Consider the following 27,908-nt stretch of genomic DNA (forward strand, 5'->3'; position numbering starts at 1 on the left):
ATACTTGCTCTGCAAAAAGAATTAGGTATTACTGACTCAGTTTTCAAATCTACTGTCTTAAGTAGGGAAATATTCATTAATATTGCATTCTAACTTCATAGATCTTAAATTAATTTTTCAATTATCTTCATACATTAAGAGCATGGGAAGAGTTTACAAGAAAGAAGACCCCTCAGGAAAATAAATTTTATGTATTTAGAAAATGTATCTGAGAGTTACATTTCATTTTTTTCAATTCATGCTTGTGATATGTGTCATTACATCTGCTTAGGCAGCAATTAAAGTTTAATTAATTTATCATCGCAATTATACAGAGAAATTAGAAAGTTTAACCTGTTTGGCCAATGATGGCTTTCTGTCAACTTTAGGTATGAATCTGTTTTAATGGGTTTGTTGTTGCTTATTTAATCTGTTGTCCTATTCTTTCTCTTGAAAAATTATCTCACCAACCTGTGAAAAACTCCTATGTCCCTCCTCTTTTCTTCCCTCTGTATTTTAGTTACCTTGGGGTTGCTAGCAAATACATATGGACTGTATGCAGGTAAGAGCCTTCTCTGCTGTTGTACAATACTTTTCAGCACACAGAACATAGGAAACAAGTGGTTTCACAGAATAATCTATATTTTCTTGTTATCCACTGAGACAATGTGTTTAATTTCCATGACATCTCTGATTTGAAGTAAAACCTGTTGTTATATCCTCATCCATTCATCATTTTTCCCCCAGGTTTAAAATAAAATGGATTTTGGAAAGGACACAGTACTTGATATTGGATAATTTGTTGTTGTTGTTGCTATTTAAAGAAAAAAAATTCATTTTTTATAGAATGCAATGAAATGAGGAATAACCCTTATACCAAAAGATGATATGTAGCTACAACGTATTGGGTATTTATTTCTTCAACCTTCAAACATTGATCTGGTGCTATAATGAATTCCCGAAAATGTAAATACAATGGAAGAAAGTGAAGCATAGTTGTTGGTAATTCAAAATCAATATTTCGATAGCTCTTGTAAAAGTTCTATTGGATTTTCTTCTAGCCATGATTTTGTTTCTTTCTTTTAAATGCAATAATTTTATCTCCGTGCATGCTCCCAATAACAACTTGCTAGCACCTGTAGCAACATCAGCAAGTTCTGCAACTGTTAAGTCCAGTGAATTGTAAGCTAACACATATGCACAAGAGCCATGCTAGTACTGCTGTTCAAAGACAAGCTATTATAGCACAGGCAAGAGACACACACCAGTTACGCAAATGGGAACTCAGAGAATGAGCTTCGAAAAAAGTACTTTTTTTCAATTGGCCTGAATAACAACAGCAAAAATCTTATATATCTGCCAAATATTATGCATTTCAATAAGCAGCAATGTAAACAAACAAAAAAATTAAATGTTTATCTCTTCTTAAGAAATGTGTTAGGTCAAAGAAACAAAAAAAGGATGAGGTATCTCATAGTCTAAAAAATGCTGAAAATGGAATGACTCATCATATTTTGGTAGACAGGCAAACCAAGAAAGAGCAATAAGAAGGGAAGAGTTAACCATACTCTCACAAATGAGTCTCCTTTTACAATACAGCTCTGTATTTGTTTCAAGGATGTGACAGAGCTTCTGAAAAGAAAAATCTCATCTAAATTCAATTTGACGCCACTGGAAGTTAGTCTGGAAGCAGGGGATGAAGAGCTTTACAATTTTTGCAAGTAAATCTAAGTTTCTTTATCTTGTTTAAAGGGGATGGTGCAGTAGTTTACCTCATCATAACAGAATGCAGAAAGAGCCCAAATAATCAATAGCCCAGTGAGAAACCTGACTGTGCCCTTATGGTAATGAACTTTCAAGTGTGTACTTATATTTTTTTAATTCATGCATCAGTATGTACAGTTCTCCCTATTGTCAACCTGCTAATAGTTTTGGTTTAGTTTTTGTTTTTCTTAAAGTTATCCAGAACGGGGAAAGCTCATCACAGCCACTGCTGGCAGGTAGATGGAGATGTTTCTACCTGTGCTTGGTGCTGACCCTCAGCCCGTTTGACCTTTACCAGCATCACAGTGGTATCACCTGGCGTCTTCTATGCCATCCCCTCCCCATCATTGCACAGTAATCACAGTGTCTTTACAGTGACCAAAGGCTATGGATTAATGAAGATACAGTCCTCAGAAGCACCCTTCTGCATCTTACACCACAAGATAAGGCTGAGGCCCATACTTCTCCATTGGGCTGTCTGAGGAGACTTGTTTTTGCCTCTGGGCCCTGAAAAATGCATGACTTTTAGACAGATTTCCCAAGAAGGACACCTTAAAAGCAGCTTTTCCTGAGCTGAAAATCAAGATTCTTCAAAAAATCCAATGTATACACTAGAAATGTGAGCTCTGCTTTTGGGGATTTCAATCAGTTTGTTGTAAGTCACAAAGCTCAAGCTTCCTGCCAGGGCTGTTTAGTCACGTGTGCAAGAACCTCCAAAGCTGGGCCTTAATACAGGCTGGCCAGTACAGGGTGAAGCCTGGTATGTGTAATGACCACAAAAGCCTCATCAGCCACTCGGTCATTTTTAAGTCCTTTTTTTGCTTGTTTGTGGACAGTCTGAGGGTACACACATGTGGTCATTAGGGTATGAGTGCATGTCTACAGTTTAGGTGTGCTCACAGTAGTGATAGAGTGTTACCACAGAGATGTTTCATGACTTTCAAACCCTCCCAAATACCTATCACCACCACCACCACTCATGCTGTCAACATTATTTCGTATTGAACTTCTTGCACAAAGGACTACGATAGGTCAGGGAATGAAGGTGTACTGTGGCCAAGGCCATGTCTCTCTCATCCCTAATGTCCTTGAGATTCGAAGATGCCCCAGGGGTAAATTTCTCCCAAAGCCTATGATGGCACTGGGGGTCCCTCCTTCCCTACCCTTTGTTCAAGTTATTGCACTCTACCCAAAGCATCCTCAGCACACAGAATCTCCCCCTTTGTGTAACAGTTCCAGGATTTTGCTGAGGAGCAGCATTATTGCAGCAAAGGGGAAACAGCAAATCTAGCTTCTGCATCCCCCACTCCTGATATGGGGTGGAGTGAGAGGGTTATTGCTCTGGATCTAGGAAGAGAAAAGAGGCACAGGATAAGGCTAGCCTGCATGGTAGAGTATGGGACACAAGCTGAGTGGAACACAAACTTGCTTTAGCAATGAGCAAGTCTGGTGTCTTTCAGCTAATTCAAATTTAAAATCACCATGCCATCACCTTGTTGAGAGATTGCCTGTCATCATTTTAACAGCACTTTGAGACAAACCATAAAACAAATAATAAAAGAACAGCTTCAGAAGAAGCCATAAAGCCAAAGAAAGTAATAGGAGAGGAAATAGGAAAAGAAATCTCTCCAGGATGGTGACAAAACACAGTATGAACAATATGGTGGAAGCATCCACCCCCTCATTGTTACTGAGCAGCTTATATAAACAGAGCACGTGACTACAGCATACTATTCGAGGAAGTCAGTAACACAATTCATCTGACACAAACACTCAGAGATGCAAATGGTGGCAGGCAGAAATATTAAATAGTTTTGAAGAAAAAATGGACTACAAAGCAATTGTTGATTATATTAATTTACAATATTAACTTTTTGAACACTTTGAATGCATATCTCCCCTATAAAAATGGAAAGACATTATTATATGTTAACTACTAAATTATGATTTGTTGACCCTTTCAGGTGCCAGACAGTTTCTATAGCTGTTACTCATGAATGGCCACGTTGGACTTGTCTTACTCAGGCCACTCTGACAGATGACACACTGACAGATCCTCTGGTCCTTTACAGAGCAGGTGGATTTAATGGAGCAGAGGGATACTATTTGCTAGTATAAGAGAAACACTGACATCAGGTTCAATGAGAGTATCAGCAGGTAGGCTTGCACGGATAGTGGTTTAACAAAAAACCTCCGTTATTCCAACATGCACAAATATAGGCATTAGCACAACACATGTGGTGATTGAAACTAAGGAGACATTATATTAAAGAGGGCTAGCCATGTTTACCCATGTGGATGGCAACCCAAGATAAGCAACAGAAACAATCAGATTAGGGTAGATCTACAATGAATTATTTTCCCATGTTTTCTGGTTAGTTCCTTTCACTCCTTCATCTGGAATTAGGCATAGAACTCAAGAAACTATTTCTATTACAGAATTTAAAATATCTATGAGGTTTCACAATATCCTTGTGAACACAACACATGAAAATGATCCTTCAAATCAAAATGCTTTATTTAGGTTCTCTAGAGAAAATTTTTGCTAGAAATTGGAGGCTTTAAGGTTTTATTTAACTTTTAAAAAAGAACCTAATATGAATTATCTTTGCTACACTAGGTGCAAAAAGTAATTTATATCCCCATAATTCAGGACATAGGATTTAGAAAATGCCTAAACTTTTCTGTTAGAAGGGAAGGAATTTTGTCAATGCATCTGGGGAAGCATTGTTTCAAATGCTGAAGACAAAGTGAATAGTGATTTATTTTTCCATGGGGAGGCAGCATGCCCACAGCTTTTCTAATGTCTTTCCATGCTGCGTGTGTAATAGAGCTTCATGTCTCAAGTTTTCCCAGCACCAGCAAGACAAGCGAGCTTTCTATCTCTCTTTGACTCAGATTTTTACTCTGTCTAAAGAAGAACACATCTTTCACATACTGTGAATCAACAGAGAGAATGCCGTTGCCCCTTTTTTTGTTGTCTTTAGATCATGTTTTAAGAATTCATTGCTCATCCTCTGAAAACCATGGAAGATCACAGAAAATATAGCATATGGACAAACTACCTGATAGTTATTCTACCTACACACATGCACAGGAACCCATAAAAGCCATGTGTTAAAAATAAAAAGAAATTATAAATATTTAATTAAAACTTATTTTCTAAAAGCATTTTTAAAAGAACTTTTTACTGTCTGGGGACATCATACGATAAGTAGCCACACTGAAATAACTGAGGCTTGCCATTGTGCTTCTGCACTGTACTTCTCTGATGTTAGGCTTTTATCCCTGTAAAGGTGCTTTCCTGGCAACACAGTGATTAATGGAAAAGAGGTGAGTTGTTAAATATTTAGCTTTCATGTCTTACATTCTCTTGACAGAGAGCCACACAGACTAAAAAACCCTTTAAAATGTTGCATTTATAAAATAACTTTCTAAACACTTTTTGCAATTAAAAATGAAAAAAAAAAAACCCCAGTATTGTTCTATAATGTGAGAATGTCAGTGAAGGTTAGGAACTTATAATTATTTATTCAGTTATATTTAAATCAGGTGGATAAAGTGCTACCAGTAAATGTAATATGCCCAACACTATCTCCTGTAGCTTTTAAGGGACAAAAATTTCCCAGCTATCAAACCCTGCAGACATAAGAGGAAACGACTACTTAAGCATGATTTTTTAGTATTTTCTTCTTCCATCCTCTTTTAAAATATATATTTTTATCTAAAACATATGATTTTTATAGTGCTTGTCCATTAACACCATATTCTATTTAACCCTTTAGACACAAGCAGCATCATTATTTCTCTTTCTGACATGTCTCTACCATTATGTCTCATATGCGTATCGCCACAAGCAAACCTAGTGCTACAGGGCACATTTTCATAAGTATTTTTCAAAATAGATTATTCCAGGGAGACTGAGGAAACCCCTCCCAACTGATGACACCACTCACCCTAAAGACACTGCTCAATGCAAGGAATTGATCAGTTGCTAGTAGCTCTGGAATGGCTCTGTCTGCTCTACCTTATTTTCCGACAAGGAGATAGACCTGAATCTGTACAGCGAAAGTAGAAGTGTGGCAGGGAAGGGAAAGCCACTTGCCTGCGGTCAGCCACCAGCCTCGCTGTGCAAGCATCCACAGCTCCTGACCCTGACCCACCTCAGTAGGTGACAGTAATTAATTTTCTCTAACTAACCTAAGCCTTTGCCTTTCCATGAGGACTGCAAAATGAATGCTGATGGCTTACAGTTAGACCCCATGTAAAAGCCTTCAGTTATTGCCTGTTGAGTTACCGAGCTGGATTCATATAAGTCACTCCCAGGAAAAAAGGTCATATATTTCTCAGCTGTTCCAGTCAGCTGAACCAAACCTTTAATGAAGAATTAGCTCCTGGAAATTCCAGGACTCAGGTTATCAAAGCTTCACTTAAAGTGAGGATTAACATGACAAATTGCCTGACAAAATTCCTCTTTATTTAAGAATTCTTTGTGTCTGTCAGTGGGTGAATGCATATATACAAAGGGGCAGGGGTGGATACTGAAATGTCAGAAACAGACTCTCTACCTGATGATAATTTCAAAATTGCTCTGTCCTCTAAAGGCATTCCTGGCTTGTATGGATTTGATGATTGCACAGAATTTGTCAGCAAACACGGAAGAAAGTGTGAGTAACATAAATAATGTAGCACAGGCTGTCACAGATCAATACAATACCAAATGCAATTTCCCATGGTCAATGTCCAGAGAGGCACACAGTCACTAGAAGGCGAGCGTACCCTTGTTAAAGCAAGTGCAGAGTTCACCTGGACAGGGTCTACATCATCCTCCATAGTTGGTTTTGGTAATGAGCAGTCTTTCACACAAATCTTACATGACAATAATAAGCTTAAAACTAGAAATGAATAGTTAAGGTAAAAGGATATGGAAGTGCTGGAGCTTCAAAGGCCAAATGAAGAGTGCCGAATCAAACATTCTCAAAAGACAGAGCACTTCCTGACCATCTTTTCCATCTTTTTTCCTGTTTTTCTTCTTTTTTTTTCCCCAGCCAGGAAATAGAAGAATCATTCTTCCCGATAGATACATCACATTTTCTGATACTTATACTTACTGAAATCTGCTTTTATGTATAAGTATTCAGGAGAAACAAAACTGGATAATTATGACCCAGCATGGCCTAATATAACTAGAAAATTAATGTATTTTCTGCAACAGAAGTTGTTTACATTTCTTTCAGTTTTCATTTAACAAACAGAAGGAACTGGTATTAGCCTTGCAGGCTGACATTAACCCAATTAGAAGATTATTAAGGAATCACTCACTTGATATCTATTGTAATCCTGGCAGCATGAAGAAGACAGACTCTTTCTGCTATGCCCTTATGCCCTTCCATTACAGTCATAACACAGTTGCCCAATACACATCCTCCTTCCCTTCTGTATTTAGCTGCTTCTGGTAGCACACTACACTGCCCCAGTGACAAGGTTTGTGGATTTCCCTTTCCTCTGTCACACAGTGGGGCCCGTGTGTTTTCCTAATGATATTCTCTATAAAGGGCTGGGGCTATGTTGTACCTCATGACTCCCTCCTCCTTTTCTGCTGTTTCCCAGTCTTTGCTTGTTTTGCCCTCAACCCCTCATAGGATATTTTTCCTTGTTAGCAGATGCTTTACATGCTTCCTGCATTCTCACCGCCTGATGCCTGAACTTCTGGTTTTGAATAGCCTGGATTTTTCATTCGGCCGGAGGCTTTCTGGTTATGCCCATTATACCTAGTCTCCCTATCTACTTCGTATTTCTTACGCTAATTACCATACAGATCTTTGCTGCTTACTCAGGGCCAGATGTTTGGTTAGAGGTCTTTGAAGGATACCTTGAATACCTTTAAAGTTATTTCTAAAGTTTAGGCTGTTTATTGAAATCTGAACAGAACACAAGACAGGACATATCAGAAGATTTCAATTCTAAATATCATACCTATCATTAAAAATCAGCATCTGATAACAGAGATAAGAAATGCAAGAAGCACTTAAGAGAAAAATCTGTCATGAATATGGAACACAGCAAAAGATGCTGGGAGCATGTAAAAAGCTCTTTCATGTTTCATTAAGCATTTCTACACAATGATTCTTTCCATAACTACGTAAACTGCTAATGAGGAAGTTTGTGATGTCTCACAAGCTCAGGCATGCATAGCTCATTAAGTCACTGAAACTACATTGCTGATACAAAGTGGTCTAACAAAAGGCAAGCAGGTGTGTTGAATTGAATAGTGTGTATTTTAGAATTTCTCACCAGTTTAGTATGTTCCAGAGGTAAGGTAGTGCCAGAAACAGGAACAGGTTTTCTGTATTACTGAAACATGAATAGGCTTCTGTCTGCAAATAATGATCATTTGGGATCAGTAAGGAGAAGAGTACTAATAAATACCGCCTTGAAATCTGTAATTACTACACATAGTTTTTACTCCACATATGCATGCAAAAGATTTTCTTTACGGTTATTTCCCATTAAAAATGTCAGTGTGGATAGATGGTGGACGCACACAAACACATGGTCTGATTTCTTGCAATGCTGCTGAAATAACAAACGAAAGCTCTGCTAAACAGCATAATTTTGGATCTCAGTACAAGGACTCCTGAGATTATACCATGACCTGACAGAGTTTTCGGTAGCCAGAAATGTCAAATGAATGCTACAAAGGATCACTGGTGGCTTCTGTCTTTACCATAGAGTCCTGTGGGGTGCCTGGCAGATGTAAAATGTCTTCTAATAAGAAGAGTATTGAATAGACTGTGTAGAATTTTTTATTTACCTAGTTTAATTTGCAGAGATATTTGTACTGTATGGAATAAGTTTTGCCCTTCTTTTCTTCTTTGCCTTTCTTTCTATTCTTGACTGGGAAGACAGTGGTAAAGAAAAAAAGAGAAGACAGTGTCTTTTACAGGGTTGAGACCTTTATAAGGTTCATGGAAGGGCCAGCACACTGGAGGAAGAGGGGCCGAGTAGCAATAACTGTAGTCTAAATCTCGTTCCCAGAAAAGAGCAAAACAGTCATAGCCGTTGTGGTAACAACTACTATGACTAGGTATCACCAGTTGGGCATTGCTCTCTACAGTCCATATATGGTAGAATAGAAGTCTTTCCTCCAAAAGCTTACAGTTTTCGCTTGTGACAAAACAAAGACATGGAAAAACATGTGGAGACAAGTTTTAATAATTTCAGGCACAGTGTACTCTGCCTGGTCATCACCAGTAAACGTATTTCAGTAACAAGTAGTCTGAAAGAGGATGATACCTGCCTCAGCTATTTCTGCCATGTATGAAATGAACAGGTATCTGAGTGAATGTTAGAGGATTTTTGATGCTCTTTTGGTGAATTCAGGTAAGGATGTGGGAAGATGAAGAGGTTTCTGAGATAATGACTTCCTCTTGTTCAGTGACTTATCTGTCCCTTTTATGGAGCATCCTGGGGAAGGAGAAAGTCTCTTCTACTCTCAGGGTATTTGGGTGAAACTTCAGCAGGAGAGGAATCCCCTTTCATTACAGGAACTGCCACTTACGAAGAAAAAAATCCTCTTTCACGCAAATCTTTCTTGCTTTACTGCTTCAAGAAGTGTCTGTCCCACCTCTGTTAGCTGGCAGTGTAGCCAAAGACTAACTGGAAGCTGAATACTTCTCTGTTAAATATCTCTCAGATAGACAAGTGGAGAGCCATCCATCACTGGCAGGTATTCCAGCTCTGCAAAAAGGTAGTGTTTGAATGCCAGATAGTCCTTTGCAGTTACACTAGAATAACTCTCAGGAAATAATAACAGTAAAAGAAGGCAGCCCAGACTAGAAAATCATCATCATTCATCACAAGAGAAGAATATTTATGATAAGGGTGGGTAGGCAGTATCTAAATAGAGAATGTCTATTGTAAGAAACAGAACTGGAACTGAGGGAAAATTTGATAGCTTTGGCCTTTATGTGAAGGATATGCATGGTAGCAGTATTGCATGTAAAAGTCTCTATCTCCAGCAGACAGGGAAGTTTATTAAAGAGAAAAGTGTGCAACCCTCTAGAGAGTGAAGCCTGGCAAGGAGAGAGGCACATTTTACATGTAGATAGCATAAAATGTTGAGAGTGCTTTTAAAGTCTTTTAAAAGAAACAATTATATTGTTTTTCCAATGCAGAATTGATTCAATTGTCCTCAGGCTTCTGAATCATTTACATCCATAGGGAAATGCAAAATCTTGAACCCCTATTTATCTTACGTAACTGGAAAGGCTTTAAATTGGAAAAACATCTGAAGCTGATTGGCTAAAGAGAATCAGAAAAAGTTTAGAACTGGAGAAACTCTTATAATTCCTTTCAGTGGCATACTTCTGAAAATAGTTTTATCATTACTTACGTATGCCAGACTTCTACATCACTATTTTTTTTAACCTACTTACTACTCCAAGAAGTATGTTTTTCAAAAGTAACGTTTTAAAAGAAACATATATACTTTAAACATCCTTTGTAATATTATCCACTTCAGTCAAAATTCACATGAAGATTCTGCCAGAGACACTTTTCCCCAGCATTAGTCATTATTAGAAAAAATCCCTAAGATTAATGCCACACAAATTATTTCCTTTAGCTGCATGTTAGAGATTGTCCCTCAAGCCACCAGCTTCCAGTTTATTTCTGTTATTGCCTTATGTTTTCAAAGAGGTAAGGCAGACCTTTACAAGTGTAAAGGTCTTTCTTTCTTTCTTTCTTTCTTTCTTTCTTTCTTTCTTTCTTTCTTTCTTTCTTTCTTTCTTTCTTTCTTTCTTTCTTTCTTTCTTTCTTTCTTTCTTTCTTTCTTTCTTTCTTTCTTTCTTTCTTTCTTTCTTTCTTTCTTTCTTTCTTTCTTTCTTTCTTTCTTTCTTTCTTTCTTTCTTTCTTTCTTTCTTTCTTTCTTTCTTTCTTTCTTTCCTTTTCTTTCTTTCTTTTTCTTTCTTTCTTTCCTTTTCTTTCTCTTTTCTTCACCAATTTTTGCTTAGAGCAAAATAAATATTCTCTGAGTCAAAGTTTTAAATATGCAGAACTCAATAGCAGAGGTGCATAAGGAAGAATGAAACCTACTGAAAAAATATTTCTTTTGTTGTCGTTCTCCAGATTAAGTTCCCATATTAAATCCCAAATATAACAACATATTTTTAATCCTTTTTTTTTCTTGTTTATTAGAAAACAGCCAATAGATAAAAACCAGCTTCTTGTCTGTTAAAACACTTTTATGGCTTACTACTATAAAGACAATGACACAGGATGTGGTTTTCCATATATGTGTAAGTTAACATGGTTTTTATGGATTTATTGTTATTCCACACAGCCTGTAAAATCCACAGTTACTGTAATCTGGTCCTACCTGTGCCTGTAATGTACATAGGCAACATGTGGATGCCAGAATCCAACATTTTCCCTTTAAAAAGCTACATTTAAAGGTAGACTACTGGCTTTAAAGCAATACATCCTTCTATATCTTTCATTAAAAGAATTAAAAGTATTCTTTTTATGTATAGAATTTACTAGGGAATAAAACTGATTATACTTACATATCATGTTGCCTTTTCATTATTTAGACTGTATAGTTTTGCATTTCCTCTAGTCTGAACTGTAAAATTATAACATTAGAAAATCATAATTTTTTTTTACTTTTGTTCAGGTTTTGTTTCATTTGTCTTCTGACCTAGCTGAGTATATTTCAGTGCTGCAAAATATGAGGTGCAAAAACAGCTGGTGATAACTTTTAGGTTATTGTATTTGATTGGTGGTTTTTCTAATTAATTTGAAAATAAATCCAAAAGTTCAGTTCAAATAAAATATCATATTTTATTTTAATAAACTAAGTAAATCTAAGTACATATATTTACCTGTGCATATAATGCATTTGGGGGTAGGTAAATTACAGATGTTTAACGTATGGAAATATGCCCTTCAAATCTGACACATCATTCTTTATGCAAGGGTCACAAAAATGCAGATAAACAGCCTCCTCTACTGAATGTGTTTATAAGAGAGAGACTTAACGGTATGTCCCTGCTTTAAGAAGAGCTAAGGAAAAAATGGGACTCCCTAGAAATGGCATTCATGTATGATAAATTGCTGTACTGCTAGCAGATAACAGAAATTAATATGAAAAATTTTTGAGGTTGTAAAATGGAATATAACTTCTGATGTACTTTTGATGTACACAGCAGCGTATGTGCGCTTAAAAGTCAGTGCTTTTCAGTAGAAGTTAAAATGGTCCAGTCATTTCAACTAACATCGTTACTAGTTCTGAAAGAGCTGTATTATGTTATATTCTGAATAGACAAAATAGATATTAGACAGATAATTTAGTAAGGATTCAGTATTGTTCTTTAACTCACAAATGTGTTATCACAGTTTAAGGAATTATATATCTGTGCCACAGTAAATGATAACGTGTACTGTTACCATTTTTAAAAGCAAAGAAAATCCTGCTGTCTTAAACTTCAGCAATGCTCTACCTTGCATTTACAACGTACTAAATGCATATTTCAGCAAATGCTGCTAGAGGTCAATTACTGGGGCTCAGCTGACCTACACCAACTCAGTCACTCCTGAGACCCCAATTAAGTGACTTGGAAATAACTAGCAATTATACGTACACCACAGTTTCCACCTTCAGTCATCTCCAAGTAGTGAAGTCCTCCTTTTCATCTGTGCATTGCCTGTAAACTGCTACCGGCAGTCCAACACTTTTCTCTGTGTATGTGGGTTGAGGAGTTGTAGAAGTAGCACCTAACATACCAAGCACTTGTACTGAAGTGGAATCAGCTCCACTCCCAAATCTCTTTGGCATCCCATACCTGGGATCAAGATTATCAAGGAATCTCACACTCGTGAACCACCACAGTCAGCAGTTTGGTAGTTAAGGCTTTTCTTATAGTGTGTTAGAATGGTCTGCAGTCTCTCTCAGCTTTGCCTTTCTACTTCCTCTTCATCTGCCTGAAACATCTACTGTCCTGAGGATTTAGACAACTCCTTGAAAAGTTCAGACATGCTGAATAGAGACCTGCAAAAAAGATGCTTTAAATTGTCTTCTTTCCAAGAAGTTAGACTCATTTCATCCCTAGAGTATGGGCTGCCACCTGGAGGGTAATCCAGTCCCCAGCTTAATACAATCTTTATGTAAACCATGCTCTAGATCCAGTGGAGCTGCCTCCCCTGTGGCAGTTTGGAGCTGCTTCCAGGCACAGCAGTGAAATATCTGCCCAGTGGGGCGACTGCCAAACGCCCGCATAGATCCCCTCATCCATCAGGATAATTCTGAACGAAGCATAGTGAATTTAGGACACAAAAACTCATGAATTACATTTCATGCCTTGGGATGTTATGACAGCTTAGAGGAGTCAGTCCACACCCACACTTGTTAACAGATTGCAACAAACCAAAACAGGAGATGGGGCAGCGATATTGCAGAGCAGTAGGTGATAGATCGATCAGTGGCACCATCTTGCCATAATAAGGATAAAACTTCTAAATGACAAGCAAAGTTCAAAGGAGGAGATGTTCAAGCTCTGAGAGATACTGACTTCTCTTGGTACAGTCTTCTCTTTTGATCTGTTTCAGGCTGGAACTTCTAATTACATAAAAAGCTTAAGCAAAATGGAGTTGAGGAAAAGAATGTGTCCAGACACTCGCTGAATGCAATGAGGGTGGGGGTTTGGTAATTTTACACATGATGCGGACCACAGCAGCTCAGTATTCTTACAGAAAACTCTGGTTTCCAGTGTAAAGAAAAAAAGGGAAGAATTTCAAAAGCAAAGTGATTTTCTTTTAAAATTATTAACTTGGAACCATTTTTGTTGATGATTGCCTATAACATAAAGTCAGCCCAAAGTAAAAATAAGATGTCCCACAATCCTAAGATTGGTCATACGTTACCTTTTCAGTGTATTGTATAGAAAAGATTGAGTCAATAACCTTACTTGTGCAGGCTGTATTAAACCCAGTATATTTTTTCCATAGCAAAGCAATATTTCAAAGGCAGGAACAATCTTAAGGTTATTTTTTTTTCATGCCATTAAGAGAAGCAAATAAAGAAGTCTGAAAAATAAATCTTCTGACATGACAATACTAAAAGACTGAAAACTTACCAATGAAAATATCATTTGCTAAAATTAAAATTGTCTTTGAAGTTTGATGAGCTGTATGACTAAAATCAACCCTTCAAAACTACTTGTTACGTTGTTCTCAGTATCGCTAATTTATCAGGTATACTTGTGCTGAAAAACAAGAACCATCAATGATTACGCTTTTTACTCATATAAATGAGTACAAAGGAGATGAAGAAAGAACAACAAAATTAACTGCAGGTCTAATTAAAGAGTTCATATGACTAATATTTTTTTTTTCTTTTATCACAGTAAAATGTGTTCCTTGCTCTCAAGTTTCTGTAAATGGATACCAGATAGCCAATTAAGTAACAGTGTGATTCATGTATACCTTTAAATAACATCAAAATAACAACAGAATTATCTCTTGTGTTTAGTCATGGTAAACTACTAACACATCTCAGTTTACAGAGTTACATGCCAATGAATTTAACAGTCAAAAATACAAACACATTAGAAGACCTGGGCTATAAATTTCTATGTTATACCATACCTATGACATTTCCAGTTATAAAATTCAAGATGTTAAAAGGTTCAATGTAAAATGTTTCTGAAAGCTCTGTTTTAAATGTTTTTGAAATCCTAGCATTCACCTGCTGTATATAGGTATCATGAAGGAAGATATTCACACACTCCTACTTCAGGGATGTCAACTCAGATATCTAAACAAAGTACCTAAAATCCTATACAGTGAATTGAGTGTGCTGTCAGTGTGCCAAAGACCAGACAAAAGCTACCTTGATGGGTAGCTAAAGGTAGCTGCACAGCAGTTTCACTCTAATATGATATGATGTACGCCGTACAGGTGCCTCTTGATCTACACCAACCCTATGAGGCACCTACTGTGACCAAGTATTGACTTAGAGTGATATTTCATAACCAGTTCGAGCCAAAACACCTCTATGGTATCTTCTCCTGACTTGTCTCCCTGGCTATGTACTCCCACTCTCACCATGTCTTGGCACTAGGGTTTGTTGCATCCATGTATGCAACCACCAGCATAGCTAGCCATCTAGCAAAAATAGGTTTTCTTTCCTTTGGGATTGCTTTGCAGCCATCCCAGAGACCCAGTGAGCATGAGTGCTGAAGCTGGCTGAAAGAAGAGTGACAGGGTGCAGGTGTCAGAGCAGCACAGATTTACACTGCATTAAAGCAATCATGAAACATCACAGCATTAATGGCTAACCTAGCTGCCAGGTAAAATTGTGTGCCCTCAGGAGGCTCCACTGACTAATTCGAGAACCTATTTGAGTCAGAGGTCTCCAGCTGGACAAAGTGAACACTCTTCATAGTATATAAATAGCGGTAACACAAAGGTATTGTTAGCAATGGAATTTAGACATCTAAACATATTTTGTGCATCTGTCTCTAAATGGATTTTTATGTTTTTCATTACTTCCTTTTTCAGAGTGACTGTGTCAGAAGCATTTTAAACAAATAAAAACCAACAACAACAATAAAAGGAGTTTGTATGTCCAGAGATTCCAGGAAACAGTTAGTAGCAAATTTTGCCTTCTCCACAGAGTTTTCTCTTCCCTAATAGCAGAAGCTAGTACACTCCCTTCCCTCTTGAACTGGTGGCATCCTTGCTCAGACTGCCCTGGAAGCCAAACTCCATTTTCTACCTGCCTTGTTCTCTTTAACTCAAGGAAAGACTGATATAAGGAACTCCCAAAATAAAATAACTCTGAAAAAGGATGCAGTCTTCATAAAACTAAACCAGCAGTCAGGGAATAGTAACAGGTACCAATGCTCTTAGAGAAGTCTTTCAAGTGTACTGAGGGTTGGTTTTTTTTGGATGTGTCTATCCAGTAAATACTACAATAGCATTTTAATCCTTATTTTAATTTTTTACTTAATCTACATTGAGCCATGATTGTTGTTAATGCATTTGCGTATGTGTCGTCTATAGTAAGTAAATTATTCTGAATAACACTCTGCACAAACTAAAGATCATTAACTCTTCAATAGTAATTCCAAATAATTTCAGTCTTGGACTTTGCTCTCATAAATGTAAATTTTGTTTGCTTGTTTGTTTGTTGTTTTTTACAAAGAAGAATAATCTCATTGATTTGAGTACTCACATGATGGGAAGCATTCACATTTATAAGCTTTTTAAAATACCTGACCTTTCCAAAGCATTGGGAAACTAAAAATGGCACCTCAGATACTCTATCTATGATAACATGTCTGTTTTGGCATTCATTACCATTTGACAAAGAAAAAAAAAAAAAACAGAAAAAGAAAGAAAGGTTGTACAATATTGTATATCCTCTTTCTTCATATGGGAATTGAATCTCCATATTAAAAGTTGAAAACGTCTTCCAAAAAGAAATCCTCTAATTTTGATATAAGTGGGATGAATGGTCTGTTCAAAAGAAACTATTGAGAGGTTAAAAACACACACAACAAACCCACAAAAACTGTCTACTAATGTTTAAACTATAATGAACTTGTAGATATGTTTAGCATCAATCTCTAAAAGTATTGTAAAATCAGCACCAAGAACGTACTCCTCCTTGATTTTTAATGAGCAGAAATGTACCATGCATGCTTTTAGAAATCCCATGAAAAATCTGACCCTGAATGAATTATTTAAAAATACAAGCATTTATTACTTGAAATGAATTGCCTAGAAAGAGCTGTGAAAGAAACAGAACATATGGCCCTATAGCCTCACATCTCCAATCTATCCGTTACATTAGTGTAGAGAGAGGTAATTTTGTAATGTTTGTTGTAATTTTTTCTTAAGAACCCTGATGTGTGTTAACTGAAGCAGACAGTTCACTTGTTTCTGTAGTTATTATGAGTAGTCACTTGATATGTTTTATTACTCGGTATAGCATTTTTGTAATATTTCCATTCCTACAATTATTTTCCATTATTATAAACTAGCTATTGGAATGAGACCAGTATATTTGTAATATAGCACATATCTATTTCAAGGATACTTTAAGCAGTTGAAATGACTGATAGACTAGAAGGTGACATTTATTGCAGAATTCAAGGTAGATACCTAAGAGAGGCCTCGCAAGTAACTAGATCTTGAGATGTAAATTTAAATTATGGTTTTACTGAACTGGATTACTTCTTTCTGTTTTAACTTCCTAGCTCCATGGTTCTCAAGAGTGACTTCTCTGTTCAGAGAAATAAATATTTAACACTGGTTTCTTTGTATTTGGACTTTTTTTGTGTGTATACTTTCAGATTGGCATGAAAACTAAGCACTGAATAAATCTCTTGTTTCAGGTGATATTTTACTTTCCTGTGTGGAAACAAGAAAAAGTAACTAAGTAATCCCTTGTCAGAATTTTACCTTAGGCAAAAGGACAAGAAATTAAAAGAGGACAGATTGTGGAAATACTGTTGTATAATCTTTTGCTTATAGCTGCCTTGTGCAGTCTGTGAGGGATATAGGGCACAAATTATGATTGGCATGTGAGTGTTAAACCCATTGCTGGTAATTTGTTGTCAAAGATGAAATTTGTACTAATAACTATATCTGTCCTATTATTCTCAAGCCTAATCCAAAGCAAAGGCATTCACTGACCTATAGTTCTTGATCATGTATTCATCACTAACAAAGTGTTACATGAAGGTTTGCGGTACCTGCTATAAATAAACTATTGCTGGGTATTTTTTTAATCAGTTATGCTATGTAGCATCAAACTGAATTTCTACGAGTCTTTGTTTGCAAGTTCCTCAGATATTAAATATAATGTAAAGTTAAATAGCTAGTGAATTGGCCATTTATAACAAATGAGTGTTGAATGTATCTAGGGTTACAATATCGTGTATATTCATCCTTAATATGCTACGTAAAGAGACAAGAATAGCACCTAGATATGAACAATCTGAACTTTAAGTGTTGCACATCTGTTAACAAATATAAAAAAGATCCTGTTCAACTAATTGTTTTAAAATATTCATACTATTATGATGTTCTAAACTGTAAGAATTTATCACAAGTATTTAAGCGCCTCAACCCCTTGGTGTTCCTCCAATTAACTTTCCATTTTCTATTGACATGACAAACTGTCAAATCCCCAATAATTATTGCCTTTAAGAATGCATGCAGATTTAGATGGATTTTTCAGAATGAAACCTCTGTACAGCACTAAACCTTAACGCAACCTACAAATCCATAGTACCTCTAAAATGTTCAATGCAGTTTCTTGTAAAACAACTCCTAATCAGGACTGCATGAGCATATGCTCACTTCACCAGTAATGTTGGAAAACATTTATTCTAGACAGGAAAGCAGACTAATTTCTGGGAGAAAAAAGTCTGTGCTAGTGTTTGTTGTTCCACCAATAGCCCAAAGACATCCTTACTGAGATCAGCTTTACCTGTGAAGACCATTGTCTGTATCTCTAAATCAAAATAGTCTGGAGGAGTTAAGGAACTTAAAATTGTTATCAATGGTAAGTACTGAGGACACAGTATTAAATTTTTATTTTGATATTCACTACTTAATATTTTAATGCTTTTCCATAGTACCATTAAGCGTTGTTTTATTTTTTTGTATGCAAGGAAACACTTGTGTGTCTTTCAACATTAGACATGATGAAGCACCTACATACAGTTTAGAAACACAAAGTATAGCTTGAAACCAAAACTCTGGCAAAAATGATCACAGAACAATGTGACTCTTGATGTTTCAAATTCACACAATTATAGTCTTTTTAGGACTATAATTTCACAGGGTGGAAATCACGTACAGTATATGCTTATTTCTAAATTGCATTTCTTAGTATATGGTATTCTGTATTTATTATGAGTTTAGTTTCAATAAGTTATATCCTGCTGTGTCACGCAGAGAATTCTTATAAAAGTTTTGCTGTATCTGATTATCTTTTATTTTGCTAACAAAACACTTATGAGTTTTTATTCTTTAAGAAAGTCTTAGGTAGGAAACCAAACTTTTGGATGATTGTCCAACTGATATGGAAAATCTTTTGAGGTTCCACAGTCTTCTCTCATATTATAAAAATACACTGCATATTTACATTTTTCATAGGAAATGTGAAAAATTTCACAAACAAACTGAAATATAAATTTCTCATATACCTATTCTGTACACAAAGACTGAAATGTACATAGTTGCAGAGGGATTGGACAGACACATTTTATTGCATTAAATCCTATTTAGATGCTTAACACAGAAAGTAGCTCAGATAAGTATGGTATGTAGTACCCTTTAGAGCAGTCATTTCTCCATGAATTATAATCTAACAGGAATAGTTTTATTATTCCATCATTAATTCAAATAAGTGTTTCCCAGACAAAGCATTAATAAGATAAAATTTGTACAAATGCATTGTCAAGTTTTATCTATATATGTGTGTGTATATATATATATGTTATATATATAGGCAGAGATTAGGTGTACAGGTATATATCTATTTATTCCCAGATGCACACACAGATGGAGAGAGAAAAATAAACTTTTAAAATACATAGATATGATATTTCTGATTTTTGTAATTATGACCTTTTAGAGTTTGATTAAATTTGGAAAAAGAGTGGAAGGAAAATCAGTTGACATGTTGTCACTGAGCTCTTACTGCACTTTTCCTTAGTGCAGCTGAATGTTTCTGACTCACTTACTGTTTCATTTTAGTAAACTATGTTTGGCCCATCATGGACAGCCTCAGCTGCAGAATAGTTGGATTAATGTAATCTGAAGGTTGAAAGTCTAAAGAAGGGACTATAGGGTACCTAGGAAACTTTTTTTAAAAAAATAATCTGTTCTTAGTGATTAAAATTTCCCTTACTATCATGTGATGTTCTTCTTCACTAGATTTCTCCCCCCACCCCCCGCCGCATCAAGACTTTGTAAGTCCTCAGTCCATTTTTACCTTGGGAATGTACTTCTACGCTGTACTTCTCCATTTGTATTTGGAAAGTTGAGCTTAAAATGCCAAGAAAAAAACTGAAAATTATTTTCTTTCTTCCCTGGTAGAACAGCATGTATGAGATTTTGGTCAGTTTGTATCTGGTTAAATTAAAATACTACATTCCAAACTTTCAAACATTTGAGTTTTCATGAACCAGTCTTCAGTTAAATAATTAACTGTGCAAGTGACTCTTTAAGCAAAGCTTTTTCCATTGAAATTCATACTATTTGACTAGGTGAGTATACTAAACTGAACTTCAGACCACAAATTATTCGACTAAACAAATTTTGGTAAACCAAAACATATTAGAACAGTGATGCTAGGAATTTACCAGTGAAAACTTACTTCTAAAAGATTAGTTTGTTGAAAATGAACTTTTTTCAATAAATGTTTCAGACACAAGAAAAGGACTTTTAAAATTTTTTTTTTTTTAACCTTTACAAAACACCCCTAGTTGTTTTCTGAACAGAAAACCCCAGCTCTCAAGTAAATAATAAAACAGTTTATATGTGTGAAGAAAAATTTGAATGTAGAGTTTTGATTATTCTCACGTGAAACTGTTGCCCATATTCTGTTATTCTAATCATAGAATATATCAAAGAACCAAGCGTCCATCTGAATCACATGATTGAAAAGAAGATCAATTTGGTTTTAAGAATATTGGTGTAATCAAATAAAGTTAAAAATTCCTATATCATAATGAAAAAGTTCTGGTCCTGTTAGAGTGAATATAGAGTTTAGATGAAATGTGTAGAGATAAAAATTAATAATTTTATATATTCTTTCATTTTAATTTTCATCCTGAAAAGAGGCACAGGTTGCTAGTTATTTCATATCACTTTAGTTAATTTATTTATACAGTTACTGATTAAGGTAGTTAAGGATGGCTTTTATCATTATCAAGGTTAATATGTGTGGAAGATTTTTAAGACAATACGGTGCTACAAATGAAGTAGCATTCTCCTCTCCCTGATGATTTACCTCTGACACTACTTTGTATTCTTACTTTAGAAATAATATATTAAAAGCAGTATTAGTGACCATTTTTCTTGAATATGTGTGGGGAAAGGGGAGAAAGAAGCAAGCCCCAATTCATTAGGAAATAGTCAATTTAATTTTATTGAAATAATGCCCTAAAAACAAAATATGATTTACTGCATCTTAGGTCACAAGAGTAATTTCTTTTTGTGTAGGACAAAATTCAAGAAAACTCATTTCATTCCGATGAGAGAGAAAGTGTTTAGCTGCCTGTCCAAATTTATCTTTTAGTCTCATTTATGTAGTGCTTGAAATTCTTTATTCCTTTTTTCTTTAGCATCAAGCCTAGCTAAAAATAATTCAAGAGTTGCTTTATTTTTCTAGGCGAATTTTGGCATTTCAAATTACAGCCTTGTGCAGAACAGGAAATACACTGAAAAATGGGGAGGACACAGGCTAACTAGCTTGGGAGATGTTTAAAATAATTACTGAGTTTGGTGTTTTTCACTTGAGATCCATTACTGCCTGTTGTGGAGACACACCTGTCTTTAGTAACATGAAGATGGACCAGCTGGATACTAAAATCAGATTTTCTCAAGTCACACTAAAAGTATTCATCCTGTTTCCTTGAGGAGGACAGATATTTGACAGTCCTGGTGGAAAAAAACAATGTTACCTGAAGGACAGGTAAAACTGAAAAGACTCATAATTTATCAATATAGAAAAAAAGAACATAATCTTTAGATAAATATACATATTGTGTCATGGATATTACATATTTAGATCATAAATATGTAACATCTACATTAATCTAGAATTAAAAATTCAGACATGAAGTTTTAGGACTTTTCATATATAAGAAACAATTATTTTCTGAACAGGTCTGAACTGAGAGGTTTGTATTTTTATTATTATTACAAGTTTGGTTTTATGTTAGCAGGGATTTGTTTGTTTGATTTTGTCAGTGTGTTGAGGGCAAGAGGAAGAATATTGTAGGATAAAGTTCCTTGGGTCATTATGTTGTTCTTCATTACCTGTGCATTGCCTCTCCTTGCATCCCATTCATTGCCTGCTTTTCTCCCCTCCCTGGCATATGCTGCTGCCAGCCCACAGACTGGCTCAGAGCTGAGTGGGAGACACTTCTCATCTTGTTATAGCTCCAAGCTTCTTGCAGCTTTCATACTTTTGAAGACTGTATTTGACATAATATTTCATCTGGAATAGTTTCCAGGGAAGCAGTTTATATTGAGGTCACCAGAGCTACCTAAGAACCCTTTTAACAGGAGAAAAGCTTAAAAAGAAAACAGTATTTTTACCTTTGCAGCAGGATTAAGTTATCGATCACAAAATTGAAAGTGAAGCTACAAACAAAAAAAAAATTACATGCAGAACAGGATAAGCTGGGAACAAATCTTTCTTTCCTCATCTAGGATTTCTCTGCTTCATACTTTGGCTGTCTCATGCTGCCTTTTAAGAGAAAACTTTGAGAAATTAATTTCTCCTTCAATATCGACCCTGTGCTTCCATCTTGTGCTTCTCTGGTTACTATTCAGTGTGATAAAAAGATATTTCAGATGAGGTCTCAAGATTCCTGTGACTCTCTAGGGTTGCTCATTGCAGTGCAGCCATGCTTAACACTCCCAAAACCAGGTGAATAGCGGGACATATTTCCCATGACCAACTGAGGATAGCTTGAGCTTGATGGGAACATGTAGATTGATAGGATTTGAGGACTGCAGATTCTCCAGCTCTGGTTTCTTTCCTTTTGTCTTAGCAAGTCAAACTGCAGTTGCTAACTTATGCCATAACAGTCCCTCAGTCAGCCCTTAGAGAAACTCCTTCTTTAACATGCAGTCATCTTTTGGTCTGATGTTGTTTTATGGAAGCCATACAACACAATAATACAACAGGTTTGTGGTCCCATGATGTTAATTTTAATTGTTGGTGTATAGAAGGGACCAATATATCTCAAATAAATGTCAGATATCTCTGCCACTCAGAAGTGCTGGAGCCAAATCAATGAGAAATGCCTGCAGTCTTCCTACCTTGATTTAAACACTGAAAGCAAGCTCCCTGTTAAAGAATTGAACTCCCTTAGCTCCTTCAGCAGCAAACACACTTGGGGTTACTGAGGGCTTCCTCAAAAGTGTGCCCAGCACCACTCCCCAGAGGTCTGCCAGCAGGGGAAGATTTTAAGGTGAACCATCACTACGGACAATGTTTCAGCACACCATGTGCACCTGCAGAAGCACACACGTCCCTGTAAATTATGTATGAACCCCCCAGGGCATGCCCTGACACTTGCAACCTGCTTCATTTCCAACTCATGGTGGAGGGCTGTGAGGTAAGAACCACAGAAATGTGGGGGAAGAATGGGGACTACCCCAGCTCCCCACCACACTGACTGGTGACCTGCTAGTGAAATCCTGGACTATCTCAAACTCCTAGTTCCTTGCTCTCCCTTTTCTGTGCCGCCCATTCCACTCCTCCCCCTTCCACCAACATGTTTCTTTTCCAAATAAGGGACAAGTGCACCATCCCAAACACATTCAGAAGGACTAACATGTTTTCTGCCAGTGTCTAGACCAGTCTGCAACATGTGGTCACCCCAAGCCTCAGGTGGGTAGGAGGTTGCTGGCTTAGGTAACTATCTAAGGTTTGGCTAAGTGAATCTCGATATTATTCCAACGTCAAAATATTTTTCTTTTTTTTTCAGGATAAGAACTGGCCCCCTGAAATGAATGCTAGCTTCCTCAGTGAAAGTGAAACATAGACCTTTCGAATGTTATCCAGCAGGACCAAGACATTAAATCTGAGTGGAACAACATAATTTTTGTATCAGGAAGCTATCATCACTGTTTTGCACTTGCTCCAGTTCTCACAGGCTTTTAAACAGCAGATTAATACTTGTAGTTTCTTGATATAAGGCTAAGTTATAGCTTCAAATCCATTTATGGTCAGACTTTCTCATCTGGGTCTGAAAGTGATGTTTTCAGATTAACTCTTCATATTCATCAGTAGTTATTTAGTTTTCTGAAAGTGTCTTTTCCAAGCCAGCATTTCTCAAATTATTTAATCTGTTTCTCAGAACTATGAGAAATCAAAGATATGATTAATTCTAAAAATTAAAGAAGAAAGCCTCTAGCTAGCCATTAATAATTACACTTTTATTGAAATAGTCTCACCTCTACAAGTATATTTAGCAACACAACATCAAAGCCCAAAAAGGTTCTGCCTTTTGTATTCTTCATCAAAAATATCTCAATAAACAACATTAGTTAGGAAAAAATGTGGAGTCACTTTGCTTTTTGTTCCCTAGGCTTGTGTTCAAATGAAAAAGTAAAATCATCTAGGACTGCCATATAGGAAAAGTTTTCTGAGTTGGTATATCACAAACAAAACTTTCAGAACAATAAAAATTAGAAGGAAATACATTACATGTCCCATTTTCTACATAATTGTTTCTGAAAACATGAATATCAGTATCTCAGAATATTATCTGAATAGCATGAATACTGTAAAGTAATATTTTATGAATATCAAAGCAAAGATGATTTATTCTCTGGCCAGTATTAGGCATAGGCTGGTAAGCACTATAAAATGTTCTGCCAATGACTATCAGAATTAATCTAAAAGCCTTCTGCTTTTTCTGGTGTTGTGCTGCAGAATGTACTCAGTTTTGCTTGCTTTATTTCTCTTTTTCATTTTTTTCTATGAGGTTTAGACAACCACCAGATTTGTTTCCTTTTGTTTCTGTAGCTAACATGCTAGAAGATCTATAAATAGGTTACTGTTCTGACACCAAAGCATAATTCCAATGTAACCTACTGGGGACTGTTTGTTTCTTACAAGTTGCCCTCTGTGCCAATCCACAAAGGAGATGGATTGTTATATCCTGCAAACTGTAGTAACTCATGCACTTAGCTCTGGAGCCTTAATTACCTGTATGGCAGTAGGAGACTAAAGTGATAAAATATACCCACCATCCACTAGCCTAGAAAAAAGTGAAACAAAATGGTTTCTTCATGAATCAATTTCTCTCCATTCATCTTTACATATATATTCATACATTCAGAATAACCAGATGTTATTATATTAACTTCTCACTCTTTGCTGGATGGTTTTAGACCAGCACAACATTTATAATTACAGAACATCTTTACAATTCTGTAAGTAATCACCAAAGCAAAGAGGTCTTGCAAGCAGAATTTAAACCACAAAACCCCACTGAATGCCCCAGTAAATATATATAAATATACAGAAAAGGGGAAGTTTAGAAAGAAAAGCTCTTATAATCATAGACTTTCAGCAAAGGTAAAAACCAGTATCAGTAATATTCAAGAGCTTAGTGCTCACTATTAATTATTACCAATTTTTTTGTGAACAACAATCTTCTAGATAGTATATAATACATGGAAACGAAGTACGCTTAATGTCTTTTCAATGAAATAATTAATGCCAACATACCATCACGTTACCATCATGCATTAACACATTAAATATGTTCATACAATTTGAATAGAAATCATGTGTTTGCTACTTACCTAACTGGGTCTCCTGAATTGTTAGCTTACTCTCCAAGGGGTGTAAAAGCTTTGGTGGTTTATCTGTTAGAGGTGCTAGAAAAGAAAGAAATTCACATATATAGTTTGCTGATTATTATTGGGTAGAATAAGACTTGAGTTTATACCTATTGTTTCAGGAATGCTTCAGTTTTTCTTTTGTTTAAATAATGTTCATGCCTTCAGTAGCTGTAAATGTTTTTGCTTAAAGAGTAAATATAGCACCAAAATTTAGAATCATTCACATCCTAAGGTATTGAAGGCACTTGTGTTAATAAAAGTAATAACTTCAAACCCTCACAAAAATCACGCACTGACATGTTACAATTTTGTATTTTCATAAATATTTTCCAGCATTTCAGAGTTTATTATAACATTTAATTACCTTTTTATCAAATATAGTCATAAACAGAGAAATAATATAACCTAAGTTACTGTAAAACAATTTTGATTCTTTGATGAAAATTTTATTTAAAAAGATATTACCACCACTGAAACTTTTGAAAGTAGAATACTAGAAAAAGGCTCGGTTTTCAAAATCCAAGGGATGGATACAATGAAACAATGTCAAGATTCCTAAAAGGATTACTTCCCATCTTCGTTTTGATCTACCATGAAATAATATTAGTAGACTTATGCAAATTCCAGAATAGGAAGGGTTGTGTAGTGGTCAAAAACCTCCTGAAGGTTGTTGAAGCATGTTCAAGCCATGCAGCTAAATAGTACAGCTATTCCACTAGATTCATCATCTATATACTTAATTCATAGAAGTGACATTGATTATTACTATTTTTGTTGTTGTTAGCAAGTGTCCTCTTTACTCATCTCTCACAGATGAGTGCATGCTATATGAAAAAAGCATTCATTTATTTTTTTCTTTATAATTGATAGTAAAAGTTCATGGAAAAGCTCCAACTTTTGTAGTCACCTGGAACATTTTGATATTTTGCTTTTCAACAGTAATTCATGCTTCAGTTTTTAACACAGATTACAGGCTGTCAGAAGTTTAAAACACATTTGACACTTTGATGTAACTCTATAATATTTGTTCTCTCTAACTTGTCAAAATCATGGTTCCCTTTCTTACTGACACACACACATCCACATGTATAAGGGTTTAATCTACTAAACATGCTCCTCTCCTGTCAGTTGAATTGCAGGAGAGGTTTAGTTACATTCTCTTTACTGTATTTCCTCTGCTCTTTGATTAAATTATCAATACCCGTTAAAATCTACAGGATTAATTTCAACTTTGCAGGACTTACAGAATGGATCCATTATCAACTCATATGTTTCTCCTTTACAGAGGTTTTCGTTTATCTGACCAGAGCATAAACCCACCCAATTGGTGTCTGGGATGTTGACCCATCAGATCCGGGACTGAATCAAAATATTTCTTCAAGGAAGGGAAAAGAACTGGATTTGTTCCAAAGACCCTCTTTCAGTTCATTCTTCCAACAACAGCTTCTACTCTCTACAGGAAATCATTCTGCACTACAGACTTTGAAGAGAGCCACAGCTGTGAAGGAGTTTTCAGCAACATCTCTGGGTTGTTACTTTTCTTAACACTGATTTGAATGCTTTTTAGCTCTCTTTGTCTCTTGTCGCTTTTTTTTTTTTCCCCTTTTTTTCTTGGGGGCTAAAGTGGGTGGAAGGGAAATGGATTCAAAATATACTTTTTCTTAAACTGAAAAATTAGTCATTCCCATTTCTTAACTTCTCTGTAAAGGCTCATAATTTATCAGCACATTGCCATTTTTTAAACATCATCCACTATGAATTTAAATATAGTTTCCAGTTCTGTCATTCTCAACTCAATTACCATTCATCAGATAATGTCTTCTGAGTCACTGTTGTTCTAAATCTGTTTTGAAACTCTTGAAGCAAACAAAGTTCTCTCATTGTAAGTAAAGATAAAGCAACTGGTGGAGTTAATCTGAATGCAACAAATAAATGTATTAGAAAACAGTATTTTCCTCAGTTTAAGCAAAGATTGACATTACTTTTGTGGTCCCATACTTCAGGTCTCTAAAAGGCTTCCTACTTTTAAATGCATAGGCACAGGATGTTAATATATGCAGATAAATCATCTTTCAACAACAGTATGAAGTTGTTATAAAATTTGTGCAAAATTTAATTTTCCCATAACTTGTGATATTCAGTAGATAATTTAACAGAGAAAATGTTACTGAAAATAATAAGTTCGTGTCCTGATTTCAGCTGGGATAGAGTTAAATTTCTTTGTAGTAGCCAGTATGAGACTATGTTTTAGATTTTTGCTGGAAACAGTGGTGAAAATGTGGAGATGTTTTAGTTGTTGCTAAGTAGCGCTTACACTGGTCAAGGACTTTTTCAGCTCCCCATGCTCTGCCGGGTGCACAAGAAGCTGGGAGGGGACAGCCAGGACAGCTGACCCCAACTGACCAAAGGGATATCCCACACCACATGACGTCATGCTCAGTATATAAAGCTGGGGGAAGAAGAAGGAAAGGGGGGACATTTGGAGTGATGGCGTTTGTCTTCCCAAGTAACGGTTACACGTGATGGAGCCCTGCTTTCCTGGAGATGGCTGA

At 35.9% G+C, this 27,908-nt stretch overlaps 1 protein-coding gene across 1 annotated transcript in view; it reads right to left on the reverse strand.

The window, feature by feature from the left end:
- Nucleotides 1-27,908, reverse strand: part of IL1RAPL1 (interleukin 1 receptor accessory protein like 1) — a 772,957-nt gene that overhangs the window by 142,110 nt on the left and 602,939 nt on the right. The window contains exon 6 of the mRNA XM_064444684.1: nucleotides 25,318-25,392. Within this exon, the coding sequence (XP_064300754.1) occupies nucleotides 25,318-25,392 (75 nt within the window). The remainder of the gene's footprint in view (nucleotides 1-25,317; nucleotides 25,393-27,908) is intronic.

This window comes from Phalacrocorax carbo, chromosome 1, assembly GCF_963921805.1.
Source record: "Phalacrocorax carbo chromosome 1, bPhaCar2.1, whole genome shotgun sequence".
Taxonomy (NCBI): Eukaryota; Metazoa; Chordata; class Aves; order Suliformes; family Phalacrocoracidae; genus Phalacrocorax; species Phalacrocorax carbo.